The 12,762-nt window shown below is 45.9% G+C and overlaps 1 protein-coding gene across 2 annotated transcripts in view; it reads left to right on the top strand.

The window, feature by feature from the left end:
- Positions 1-12,762, top strand: part of Igf2bp3 (insulin like growth factor 2 mRNA binding protein 3) — a 129,631-nt gene continuing 116,869 nt past the window's right edge. Inside the window, exons 1-2 of one of the 2 annotated variants that reach the window (XM_021164650.1) lie at positions 1-664; positions 1,645-1,705. In XM_021164650.1, the coding sequence (XP_021020309.1) occupies positions 490-664; positions 1,645-1,705 (236 nt within the window). In that variant the 5' untranslated portion in view covers positions 1-489. Of the gene's footprint in view, positions 665-1,271; positions 1,321-1,644; positions 1,706-12,762 lie in introns of those variants that run through there. The other variant, XM_021164652.2, reaches the window with a different exon arrangement.

Raw genomic sequence — 12,762 nt, 5'->3', positions numbered from 1 at the left:
GGCTCATTCAAAAAGCCGGACACTCGGAGCGGCTGCCCCCGCCCAGCTCCCCTCGCCGCTGCCAGTCACCCCTCGGGTTTTTTTTTTTTTTTTTTTTTACGGGGAGGCGGCGCCTGCCCCACGTAGTGTGATATTTTCACAGCCCGCTGGCCCCTGCCAAAGGGGTTGGGGAGGAAGAGACAAAAAGTAGTTTCCCCCCCCACCCCCGCGCCTCCTCCTTTCTCTCGCTAATCCCGCCTCCTCCCCAGAGTTAGGAAGACTCGACGCTGGGCTCGTCGCTAGGCTTTTTCTTTCTCTTTTTTTTAATACTCAGAAGAGGAAAAAGGACCCTGGGATCTGGTTTTCGCCCGCCGCTCCCGTGCTTGGGTCACTGTGTGTGGGTTTGAAAGCCAAGAGGAGAGGAACAAAATCCTCCGGCTCCATCCTCCGCCGTGGGTGCTTTTTTAAATTTAGCATTTTCCTCGGGTTTTAAAACAACCCCTCTTCACAATGAACAAATTGTACATCGGGAACCTCAGCGACCACGCCGGCCCCGCGGACCTGGAAAGTGTCTTCAAGGACGCTAAGATCCCGGTGGCGGGCCCCTTCCTGGTGAAGACGGGCTACGCGTTCGTGGACTGCCCGGACGAGGGCTGGGCCCTCAAGGCCATCGAGGCGCTTTCAGGTGGGGCCCGCGCGCGTGGTCGGGGCGTCCCCGTCTCCGCAGCTGCCATCCGGGACCCCGCTTGCGGGGCGGGCGGGGGTGGGGAGGGGGACGCGCTGTCAGTCGCGGGGCGCGGCGCTGCGCGTGCTGCAGGCCGGGCCAGGCGGGCCTTGGGGCCCAGCGTGGACGCCCGCCGGGCCCTCTGTCTGTTCGCTGTCCCCCAGCCGTAGAGAACAGAAAGTGGCCTGAGCCTCACGCTCGGGGGGAGGCCGCGTCCAGGCGGTGCCGCTCCACGCCGCCGCGTCCACCTCGCGGGGTCGTTAGAGCGAAAGGGGCAGGTGGGCGGCGGCGGCGGCCGGCTGTTGCCAGAACGGCAGCCCTGCCACGCGCGGCGCCGCAGCCCCGGCCCGTGCGCGCAGCCGCGGCCCGGGTGTCTGGGTGCGCTCTGCCCGGATGCCCGAGGGAAGAGCAGCTGTCCGTGCCTTTCGGGTTCCACCGTCCCCAGCTGGACTCGAGGCCGGCGCCTTGATGGGTCAGCGCGCGTGGACCAGCACCCCGACCACCCAATCCCCTCCTGGCACCCTGGCTCTTTAATCCCACCGCCCAGTGCTCCAGGCCAACCTGGAGGTGGACCAGAAAGAAGGCCGCGCGCCCCCATGGCAGGCTGTTTGTTGGGGGTGTGTCTCTTGCAGACCTTGGGGTGCGGGGTGGCCCTTGGAGGGGGTCAGGAGGCGAAAATTGCAACCCAAGTGGTGAGCCTGACTCTTGCTCTCCCTCCCCAGCTTTCTGCAAGTTAAAAAGCCACACCCACCCGAAGGGTCAGCTCTGCACCCTCTCCTTGCCCTGCTCCTCCCTTGTCCTTGAGTCGGGTGGGAATCTTGGGGCCCTGCTGAGGTCACTGAAGCAGGGTGTGTTTTCTCTTAAAGACTGTAGAGTGTAGATTTCAAGGTGGGGAGAGCTGCTGAATTTAGCCAGTTGTCTTGCCTCTTGTGTGTCCACAGGTAAAATGGAACTACATGGGAAACCGATGGAAGTTGAGCACTCGGTCCCTAAACGGCAGAGGTGAGCGGATTTACCCTTTTCTGGCCGCTTTTTAGGGAGGAAGCACTGAACACAGATGCACAATCGGACCCTTTGACTTACACGCTGGGGCCACGGTTCAGCTAGCTCTTTTTCTGCTTGCCTTTAAGTTTATGGCAGGTGTGTGTGCGCGCGCGTTGATAATTCTGGGACGTAAATGGGGGCTTGCCTGCGGCCCCTGCTTCTGAGTTATTGTTGCTGTTTTAAAAGCCTGTCAAGGAAGCTCTCACAGCTACATGTTCTTGGCAGAGCAGGTTTAGGTCCCTTCAACTGGCAGCCCGAGTTTCAAAAGCCAATAGTCTTTGGGAACCTACAGGATTTAGAAGACAGGTCCAGGACAGATGTGGAGAAGCTGGTCTGCCGTCGTGGGCGCTTCTAAGAGAGGAGGAACACAGTTGCTTTTGCCCTGGTTCACTGGCCAGCCAGCGGCCATTGGAACACAGTGAATGCTGGGGTCCTGGGGCCTTTCAAACACTCCAAACTTTTTTTTTTTCCCTAACAGTGCCTTTGTTCCAGCTCCTCCTGTCCCTTGGTGTATTTTGCTTACAAATAATCACCAAGAGGCGGTGAAGGCTGGGGGAAATCTGTGCTACTTCACTGAGATTTCTCTTCTATGAGAGCATCTGTAGCTGTCACTTCACAAAATATTTGCAGGCTATTTTAGCTACTGAAGCTTTTTGGAGAAGGTCGGGTCCCCCCGCCCCTGGACTCTGTAACTCTTAACTGGAAAGACTGAGGTTAGTCTGCGTTTTTGCAAGGTGGGGTTAGGGTTTCTGGCTTGCTTTTCAGTCTTCCCCCATTCCTAACCTGGAGCAAACAATAAGCCTGAAGTTAATTCAAACCAGGGCTGTGTGTATCTGGTTAAGTGTTTCTGAGAGTGTGCTCTGGGGGACAGAGGGATTTGCCCTGCAGAGACAGAGGGCAAGAAGAATGCTGTGTGACTGTTTTGAATGAAGCTCTCTTCCACATGAATCACTTCACACTCCTGGTTTTAGGAATAAACTAGTGTGGATACTTGTAGGTTCCTTTTTAAGTCTTTGTTTAATTTCCCCTAAGATAATTGGAAAGATATTTGTGTAACCAGATTTAGGTCCATTTTGATAAGGGTCAAGTTATTTCATATAGTAGAATGTAGTCTTTTATTATTTTTGTTTACTCTTCTAAAGTAGATGTGGATAAAAAGTATCAAACTGATCTTGGTTTCATAGGAATTTAAACAATTGAGGCACAACTTATTTGCCCTTAAGAAGTTTAGAGACCTAGCCTGTGAATCAGCCATTTTGGAAAAACGAACCTTATTGCACACATGCTAGTTGGTTTCATGTTTATCCAGTGTGTCTTAGTGCTTGTCCCTCCGGCCCTCTTCCCATCACTCCCCCGCTCCCCCACCCCCAATCTTTCCAGGGCTTGGTTTATGCAGGCGAGCACTCTGCCACTTGAGGTACGCCCCCAGCTCTTGGTTTTTAAATCCACTGTAGAATTAAAAGTAAGCAATACAACAAAACGAAGAGCTGCTGTTGTACCCTATTAGTAGAATGATTGCCTAGCATGCCAGAGGCCTTCCACGCTAGAATTCTGGGGCAGGGCAAATGATTATAATTAACAAAGGGACTGTTGTGAATTTAAAACATTAAATGTCTTTTTAAATTTAAAAACATTAAGCGAGTTTTTCAGCTCCAGCTAATGGGTTGACCTCTGTTTGCTGTATCCTCTGTTTTTTATTTTTAGAGTTAATGTCTTTCCATGTGTAGAGAATTAATTTAGGAACTTGGGTAACAACTGCTAGTCTTCCTCCTAAAGCCTTGCTTGTGCTGGAAACAGTTACTTGTTACTGTTTGAATCGCAGGGTTCCTCTTTTGGAAGACGAGGAGACAGTAACAAGTGGGGGCAAATGTTTACTGGATGCTTGCTTCTTCAGTTTATTAATAACAACAGAAGCTTTTCCTGTCCTGGCCCCCCACCCCACTACCAAAATGTGTAGGATTTTAAATGTGGTATTACTAGCCCGTGAAGTCAGCCTCACAGGTAGAGTGAAGTGAACCGACTGAGTACCTTTCTTTTTTTCTGACTTGGGAGCAGTTGAGTGCTAGAAATCCTTTACTGAAGCGTTTTGCATGAAGACTTCTGTATCTCTCTGGAAACGTTACTGTTCATCTCCATTATAGTTTAGTTTTCACTGACCCTTGAGGCTGTGCAGTTCTCCTTATCTGGACCCTTCCATCATTTCACAGGCTCTGGAAGAGGGCCAGGAAGTGACCTGGCCCCTATGTGCGCACTCACCCACCTATGGCAAGGTGTGGATTATTTTGTTAGTGATTGATCGAGTGGATTGCATTGATAGTGACTTGATTGCACAGCACAGTCAGATCGATTGGTCGTCAGGGTAGCCTGCTGAACTTTGGGATGGAGTTTGTTATGCTTTGCAGTCATTTTCCACCTCTATGTGGGCATCTGAGGCAGGCACGCCTACTTGCAGGGCAGTGACCTTTATACCTGTTTGCAAGGCATGTCGGGAGGAGCCCGGGTGCTGGGGAATGTTTCTGGCAGCACTGAGAGGGATGGACAGGGGAGCAGGCACAGAGGCGATTGGATGCTTGCAGGCTGGCTGCAAGCTGAGCTGGGCGGGACCCGTGCAGGAAGGGGGTATTGTTGAGTTTGGTTCAAACCAAGCTTAGTTCCCCATTACTGAAGTCTCAAGGGAATGTGGAAGGAATGTGGCTTTTCTGCATTCAGATGCCCCTCTGTTGTAGATTACAGCAGAGTGCACAGGGCCCGAGGATCCCTGTTTGCAGAAAAGAAGCATGCTTTGGACTTTGAGATGGTGTTATACCCTCAGTTCCAAAATCAAGAAAAGATACAGCACGGGAAGGCTTGATAGCTTCCAGAGGCAGGCCTGATTTTTTTTTTTTTTTTTTTTTTTTTTTTTTTTTTGAGGTGAGTGAGGAAGAAGTTTTGCCTAGGANCAGTTCCAAAATCAAGAAAAGATACAGCACGGGAAGGCTTGACAATGTAGTGAGGCAGGCCTTTTTTTTTTTTTTTTTTTTTTTTTACTCTCGGATTTGAGGTGAGTGAGGAAGAAGTTTTGCCTAGGAAGGATTGTAGCAGTCCTAGGAAGGATTGTTTGGGAGGGCCTGTGGTGTCTGTAGGGCTTCTGGACTCTGCTGTTTGCTTATGTACAAGGCACCGCTGCCCTGTTTTCGTTGTGCTGTGGGCTGTTGGGCACTAGAGAAGAAATGCAAAGTTGCTGACACTGCAGAACTGAGACATGGTGGTTTTAGCTAAATTTCCATGACTTTCAGATTCGTGATCCTTTTTTTCCTATTTTCAGTTTTTCACAGCCTACTTATATTTAATCAGAGTTGTGATTTATTTAGCTATTAACCTTGGTTATAAATATTTGAGTAAAGGAGAAAAAAATCATAAGATGTTATAGTTAATATGTACCAAGAAAGATCCTTAGTTTGTGGTTCTAACACTCAAGTACTTCATATTCTTAATAAGAAGATAAAGAGAACAACCTACTTTGATACTGGAATCTTGTGCTTGCGGTGTCAGTTGAGTAGAAGTTGCTGGGACTTTAATTTCATCTCACTGTAAGTGGCTATTTAAAAACCTAGTGTGCTGCCACAGTGGCTGTTAAGTGTAGAATAGAAGGATGCCCTGTGCCCATTAGCCCAGGACATTGTAACTGCTGACTGTGGGACCAGCTTCAGAGTCAGGATAGCAAACACTGTTTTCAGTATTGAACATTTAAACACAAGCTATTCCTTAGTGGTCTGGGACAGATAGTCTCACTTTTGAATTGTGGCTTAACGTTAGGGAACTTGGCTGGGGAGGAATTTCAAGCAGAGTTATCTTTTCAATGCACAACATAAGCTCCGCACAGTGTGACTAAGTGGTTGTGGCTGGAGGGATTTTTTATTTTTTTAATTTTTTTCCAATTTCCTACTTGCTCAATATAGTTAGAATTTGTGAGGTTTCTTATTTTGGCCTTAAAAGGATCTTTTAGGAAGCAAATGGATGTTGCTAAGTAGCTTCTACCATGTTTTTTTCACAGTTGCCCTGAGAAAGATGTTACTGAAATAGCACATGTATCCGGAGCCAATGGGAATAGGGAGCCTGTCCTCTGAGCCAATGGGAATAGGGAGCCTGTCCTCTGAGCCAATGGGAATAGGGAGCCCATCCTCAGAGCCAATAGGAATAGGGAGCCTGTCCTCGGCCCTTGGCCCTGGCTTTTTACCTTTGTGGCTGCTGAGACTCTTGTTCAGGACCAGACACCTTTTGTGACAAACTCTAAGGGGCATCATTCATTCCGAGGTTTGGGCACTTTCCTGGAAGCAAATGGGTTCTTGGATAGGCTTCAGATTTAAAAATATCTTTTGGAAGTACAGAGATCCAGTGCTTTCCCTCTGTGGAGCTTTACTTGAAATTTTCTGTAGCACGGTAGTTACGTAGGTTTCCCCCACCTTTTTCCTGTGTACAACTTTCAGGCAGTCAGTGAGTGGAAACTTATCTTTGCCATGCTTTGAAGCCCTTTGTGAGTCCTGCCGCTGTGTTGTGTTGTCATAGGCCTGGGATCTTGAATTAAAGCGAGGCTGTTGAATCACCTCCATTTTGGTGAGACACTCCCCTGCAGTTGTCCTTCGCAGCTTCCCTAGCAGTAACTAGTTCTTGACAGGCATGAATTACCCGTTCGCTCACTCTGACAGTTGGTTTGGACTGCGAGGAAGGAGAAGCAGAAAGATGGTTTGGCTGTGCTATTATTAGCTCTGTTTCCTCTATCAACTGTTGCCTCTGATTCAAGCTTCCAGAGTCACAAGACAGGAGGTGGCACTGTGGTAGCAGTGACCAAAGGATTGGCATTCTTATTTAGGATTTCTGCCCTGTATGTCCGATGTTTACAAATTAATTGGCTTGTACTGCCAGGGTTTTGCTCGAAGGCTGGTGGTAGGCATACTTTGTAGTGCTCTGTTAAAATGGAAGGTTTAATTTATCATGACCTGATGTTCTGTCTGGTAAGTGCTTAGCAATAGAGAATAAATAGTATCAAATATTAACATGGGATGTGAATTTTATTGTCTGAAGTGGGGGGCCGGGGGGGGGGGAAGACAACCCATACCAGTTGTACATGTTTTAGAGAATTATCCTGAGACCATTTAACTTGATTAGGAAATAGTTTGAACTTACTTAGAAAACCGTAGTAGAGCTATAAGAGGAAACGACCAAGTGTAGATTTTCCTTTCCCTTGAATCGTAGATCTTGCTGTATAACCCAGGCTCACTGCAGATTCTATTCTTTTCTTTTCTTTCTTTCTTTTTTTTTAGAGACAGGGTTTCTGTGTGTAGTCTTGACTGTCCTGGAACTCACTCTGTAGACCAGGCTGGCCTCGAACTCAGAAATCTGCCTGCCTCTGCCTCCCAAGTGGGATTAAAGGTGTTCGCCACAACTCTTTCTGTTTCTATGAGTCTGTTAGGTGGTTGGTTCTGTCTCACATGACTTCGTTTTGGGTGACTTACTAAAACTGGAATAAAGAGTCCTAGAGGAATCTCCCTCATAATGGACCCTTGGTGCTTATCCTTGTAAAATCTTGGTGGTGTCATTTAGTTAGTAGCCAAAAAAGGTCCTCCCCTCCACATCCCTCCCCTGAGATTGGCACATTGTTATCTTTGTCTCATTAAGGAAATTCATCAGGCCAAACTGGATGCAAGAAAGATAAGGAAATAGTCTCTGTCTGCAGATGGTAGAGTTGTGTACATGACCATCAAGGGAGGGGTTGGTGGGTGGTAGCCATCTTTACATTTTACACAGGTGCTGGGGATTACAGTCAGAGTAGGAAGCTCTCTACCACAGCTTCATATCCCAGGCCTTTATTTTTTGGCATTGCTGTGTAGCCCAGAATTATCTCCAGTCTTAACATATATTTGGGAAAAATCTTTGACATTAATTGTTGTTTCTGCTAAAGGGGCTACTGGCTTCAAATGCTTGGAACAGAACATTTATGAAAATTGGACTGAAGGTGTACCCTACTGGTAGAGTGTTTATTATCTACCATATATAAGTCCAGGGTTCAATTTTCAGTACTGAAAACATTTTAAAATTGTTTTTATCAATAGAAATGGAGAGTCAATCTCTGCTTTTATTTATTTATTTATTTATTTTTAAGATTTATTTATTTATTATATGTAAGTACACTGTAGCTGTCTTCAGACACTCCAGAAGAGGGCGCCAGATCTCGTTACGGATGGTTGTGAGCCACCATGTGGTTGCTGGGATTTGAACTCTGGACCTTCGGAAGAGCAGTCGGGTGCTCTTACCCACTGAGCCATCTCACCAGCCCTGCTTTTATTTTCATGGAAGAAATGTGTTTGTATTAGCCAAGGCTCTGTACGTTTTCTAAGAAGCAGTCTCAGTAATTGCTGAAGAATGAGATCAGAATGTTGAGAATCAAGGATGACAAGATGTTTTGGTTAGAGCAACAGTGTGGAAGAGGACCATGATTGGAGAAGGGACAGACTCTGGGTGGAAGGTAGAAGCTTTACTCTCAGCAAGTTTCTAGTGGAAATAAAAAAGAGATGGAGAAGGCATTTGTATCTTTTAGTCTGGAGCTCAGAGAAAGGGAGAAGGTGGAGACTGACTGTGCTTGAAACCATCAAATTGTTCAAGATCATCAAGGGACTGAGCCCAAGGCTGAGGAGAAAGGAGAAGCCACTGGAACAGGGTGAGCTGGTTCTCACACTATGGTGATGTGTGGGATGAGAACTAGCTTGGTGCCATACAAAGAAACTCACCAGCAAAGTGAAAGTAACTTGGCAAGGCAAGCTCTTTTTGTAAAAAGGATTTGCCAGAGGGGCTGGAGAAATAGACCAGTGGTTTAGAGCCCTGGCTCCTCTCCCAGAGGATTCAGATTCGGTTCCCATCATCTAAATGGCAGCTCCATATATGGTAACTCCAGCCCCAGCAGATCCGATGCTCCCTCTGTCCTCTGTAGGCACCAGGTGCCCATGTGGTGCACATATGTATATACAGGTAAAAAGACTCATACACAGAAAACAAAAGTAAACAAGTCTCTAAACGAGTGGGGGAAAGTTGTCTGTATGTGAGTAGAGAGTAGGAACAGAGATAGCCTTTGTGTTTTACCCCTAACTGAGGTGGTGACTGTGTCTCATCTCATTGATGGGAGTTTGACCTCACAGTCGGATGTGATTGGCTCTTCAGCAGGTAGGAGAAGGGGAAGAAGGATCAGGGAGTAAGGAGTCCTTTTTGGGTTCATTGCCTTGATGGGGAAAAACCACTTTCTTCACAACGGTCAGATAGAGGGAGTGTTTTGAGGAAAAGTTAAATAGACTGGAAAAGGAGGTATAGTCACCTGGGTTGGGTCCTGCTCAGGAGTTCCGTGCTGTAGATGAATATGTGAGTGGAGGTAGCGTTAAATCTCAGTCTTTGGTGCAGAGGAGAGGGCCCAACATTTAAGCTTGTTTGTTGCTATTGTAGGGGACCCAGGACTCACATGGCGGCTCGTAACCATCTGTTACTATAACATCCAATTCTGACCTGTAGGTGCCAGTCATCTACAAGATGCATAGACACATGTAGGCAAAACACTTATACACATAAAATAAAACTGAAAACAAGAGTTTAAACAATCTGCCTCCCTTTGCCTCCAGTGTGCTGGGATTAAAGACATCGAGACCATATCTATTAACCAAAATAAATATCTCTTAAAGAAAAATAAGCAACTAACTCAGTATTCTGGTTCTACTGCTGAAAGAGAATGGGTGTATGATATTTTAATGACCTGGAATATAACATTTCTTCCAGGTTTCATTTATTAGGCTCTTGGGTTGTCTTCTTAATTTCTAGAAACAGTTATAAGTGTATTATTTCTAATTTGTTAGAGCTGGAAGATTCCCCTAGCTTCAGTAAATCGTCTTGTTTAACAGACAAAACCTGTTTGTGACATCTGACCATGTCTGGTGCATTTCACTATTTCTGTTCATGGTGAGCTCAGTTTCTTGGGTTTTTTTTTTTTGGGGTGTGTGTGTGTGTTTGAGACAGGGTTTCTCTGTAACCCTGGCTGTCCTGGAACTCACTTAGTAGACCAGGCTAGCCTCAAACTCAGAAATCCTCCTGCCTCTGCCTTCCGAGTGCTGGGATTAAAGGCGTGCGCCACCACGGCCAGCTCGTGAGCTCAGTTTCTTAAACAAGTCATGCTGCTTTTTACTAACATGCGTTTGGGAAATCCTCCAGAGCTGTCTTAGCAAAAGGATGAGTGAAGTTTAGATCTTCTGTAGAACATCACGACTCGACAAACAGAGGTTGAAATTGGTGGTCAAGTCATTATGGATAGCATAGGCTAGTTTTAATTAGTTTCCTCTGTAGCTCAGGCTGAACTCTAAATTCTCTAGTCACAGCCTCCCCTACTGCTGGGGTTACAGGCACATATCACCACATCTAGCTCTTTAAAGTTAAACATTTGGTTGTTTTGGATGCTGGGAGAAGTTAAGTATAGTTTTCATTTTACTCATAAAACTTGTGCTACAAGAAATACAATCTTGGGCTGGAGAGATGGCTCAGCAGGTAAGAGCACTGACTGCTCTTCTGAAGGTCCTGAGTTCAATTCCCAGCAACCACATGGTGGCTCACAATCACCCGTGATGAGATCTGACACCCTCTTATGGTGCATCAGAAGATAGCTACAGTGTACTTACATAATAAATAATAAATAAATCTTTAAAAAAAAAGAAAAAAAATACAATCTTTTGAAAGTGCCTAAATTCTTCCTTAATTTTGAAAATCTCATGCTAGATGAGAGCAGGCTCTTCAGTTGTAAATTCTACCTTCAATGGCCACCTTAGCTGCAGGAATGAGGTGCTTTCTTCCGTCAGCTGACCGTGAGGGACTTGGCTTCCTGTCCAGACTTGTGTTTGGGTAAGTTCTTTGATCAGTATCAGTAAAATGCTCTTTGGCACTGCACTGAAGAGCTGGCTCAGCAGTAAAGAACAGGTTAGAAGTAGGCAATTGCTCTTCCAAAGGACCAGAGTTCAAGTCTCAGCACCAACTCATAACCACCTGTAGCTCCAGTTCCAGGCCATCTGACTTCTGCTTCCAAGGCACCTGCGTACATATGACTTACACAACACAACACATACACACAAAATTAAAATCTTTCTTTAAAAAGTGCTACTTTCAGGCTGGAGAGATGGCTCAGCAGTTAAGAGCACTGTCTGCACTTCTAGAGGTCCTGAGTTCAATTCCCAGCAACCACATGGTGACTCACAACCATCTGTAATGGGATTCGATGCCCTCTTCTAGTGTGTCTGAAGATAGCGACAGTGTACTTACATACATAAATAAATCTTTTTAAAAAACTGCTACTTTCTCAAAATATTAGACACCTACTGTTTCTAGGAAGGAAAATTAAACAGACAAACTGTAAATTCTTCTGTGAATTTACTTTACAGTATTGCTTTACTGAAGGATTCTTCACAGAGCCCTTGGGAGAAGAGACTGGCCTGCAACACTACACTGTGGAGCCGACTGCTGGCCCCCTCATTCAAATCCTCAAGTGTATTACATGTCAGTTCCATCATGTTTGTTAGGATACGGCAAGGCAGAGACTGTTTCTTGCCAGCTTGGAAGTCTTTGAAGGATTGGCTTACTACTGTCTTTATTTAATAAAGACAGGTCAAGATAGTTGAGAATCATAGTTTATCACAGAGTGAAACCCTTCAGGGGTCCTAATTTTGTTTTGTTTTTGCATGACAGAGTCTTAGGAGCCAAGTCTTGCCTTGAATGCCTGGCACTCCTACACCCACCCCACCCATACCCCCTCATCCCCCACCCCCATGCTGTGAGTGCTACACACCCAGCTCAGGTTTTTGTTTTTGTTTTTTTTAAAAAGATTTCTTTTTATTTATATGAGTACATTGTAGCTATCTTCAGACACACACCAGCAGAGGGCATCAAATCCCATTACAGATGGTTATGAGCCACCATGTGGTTGCTGGGAATTGAACTCAGAACCTCTGGAAGAGCAGTCAGTGCTCTTAACCGCTGACCAATCTCTCTAGCCCCAGACATCAGTTTTAAGAAAGAAATCAAAGCCTGGTATAGTGGTGCAAGTCTTTAATTTCAGCAGAGGAAGGTGAATCCCTGAGTTCTAGAACAGCCTGGGCTATACAGAGAAATCCTTCCTCCCAAACCCACCTCCAGCACCAAAACCAAGCCCTTTGTCTTTGATACATTCTTTAGCAACTTCATCTTACTATGAATGAGTAGGCTAGAGTCTGTAGAGAGGTGGCTCAGCTTTCTCCCTAGAGTGACTGTTACTCTGGGAATACATTCTTAGGTTATTAAATGGTTCCTTTTTGTCCTGAGTTGTTTGGTAGGACCCTACCTTGCTGAGGGAAGTCTCTTTAGTTCATATCATTTATTGTTGAGGGTTAGGAGACTTGGAGGGGAGTCTTTACCTTGTGTGTCCTTGGAGAACTGAAGAGCCTATATCCTAAAGGATTGTAATTCCCAGTAACAAAAGACATGACAATGTTTCCTTACTCTTTTTTTCTTTCATAAAGTTTTTTTTTTTAAATGTATGTGAATGTTTTGCTTGCATATATATGTGTATGTTGTGCTCTTGGAGGTCAGAAAAATGCACTGGAGTCCCTGACGCTAGCATTACAGCCAGTTGTGAAGCTACTATGTGGATGCTTGGAACTGAGCCCTGGTCTCTTCTGAAAGGGCAGCAAATGACCTTAACTTTTGAGCTAACTCTCTAGCCCAGGCATGCTAGTATTTAAAGACGAGGAGGCTCAGGTCTGAGAGGGTGTCTTCCAGGGCTCTTGTAAGACCCCATGGGACTGTACCATCATGCCTGTTTTTAGTCTGAAACATTTTATAACACAAATTCTTAGAAAAAGTATTGTTATATCAAAAATATACATTTAGCTGGGTGTGGCAATGTAGGCCTGAAACCCAGCACTTGGGAGCCAGAGACATGCAAATTTTCGTGAGTTTGAGGCCAGCCTAGTCTAGAAAACAAA

This window comes from Mus caroli, chromosome 6 (assembly GCF_900094665.2).
Source record: "Mus caroli chromosome 6, CAROLI_EIJ_v1.1, whole genome shotgun sequence".
Taxonomy (NCBI): domain Eukaryota; kingdom Metazoa; phylum Chordata; class Mammalia; order Rodentia; family Muridae; genus Mus; species Mus caroli.
This window is presented reverse-complemented; position numbering and strand designations above follow the sequence as displayed.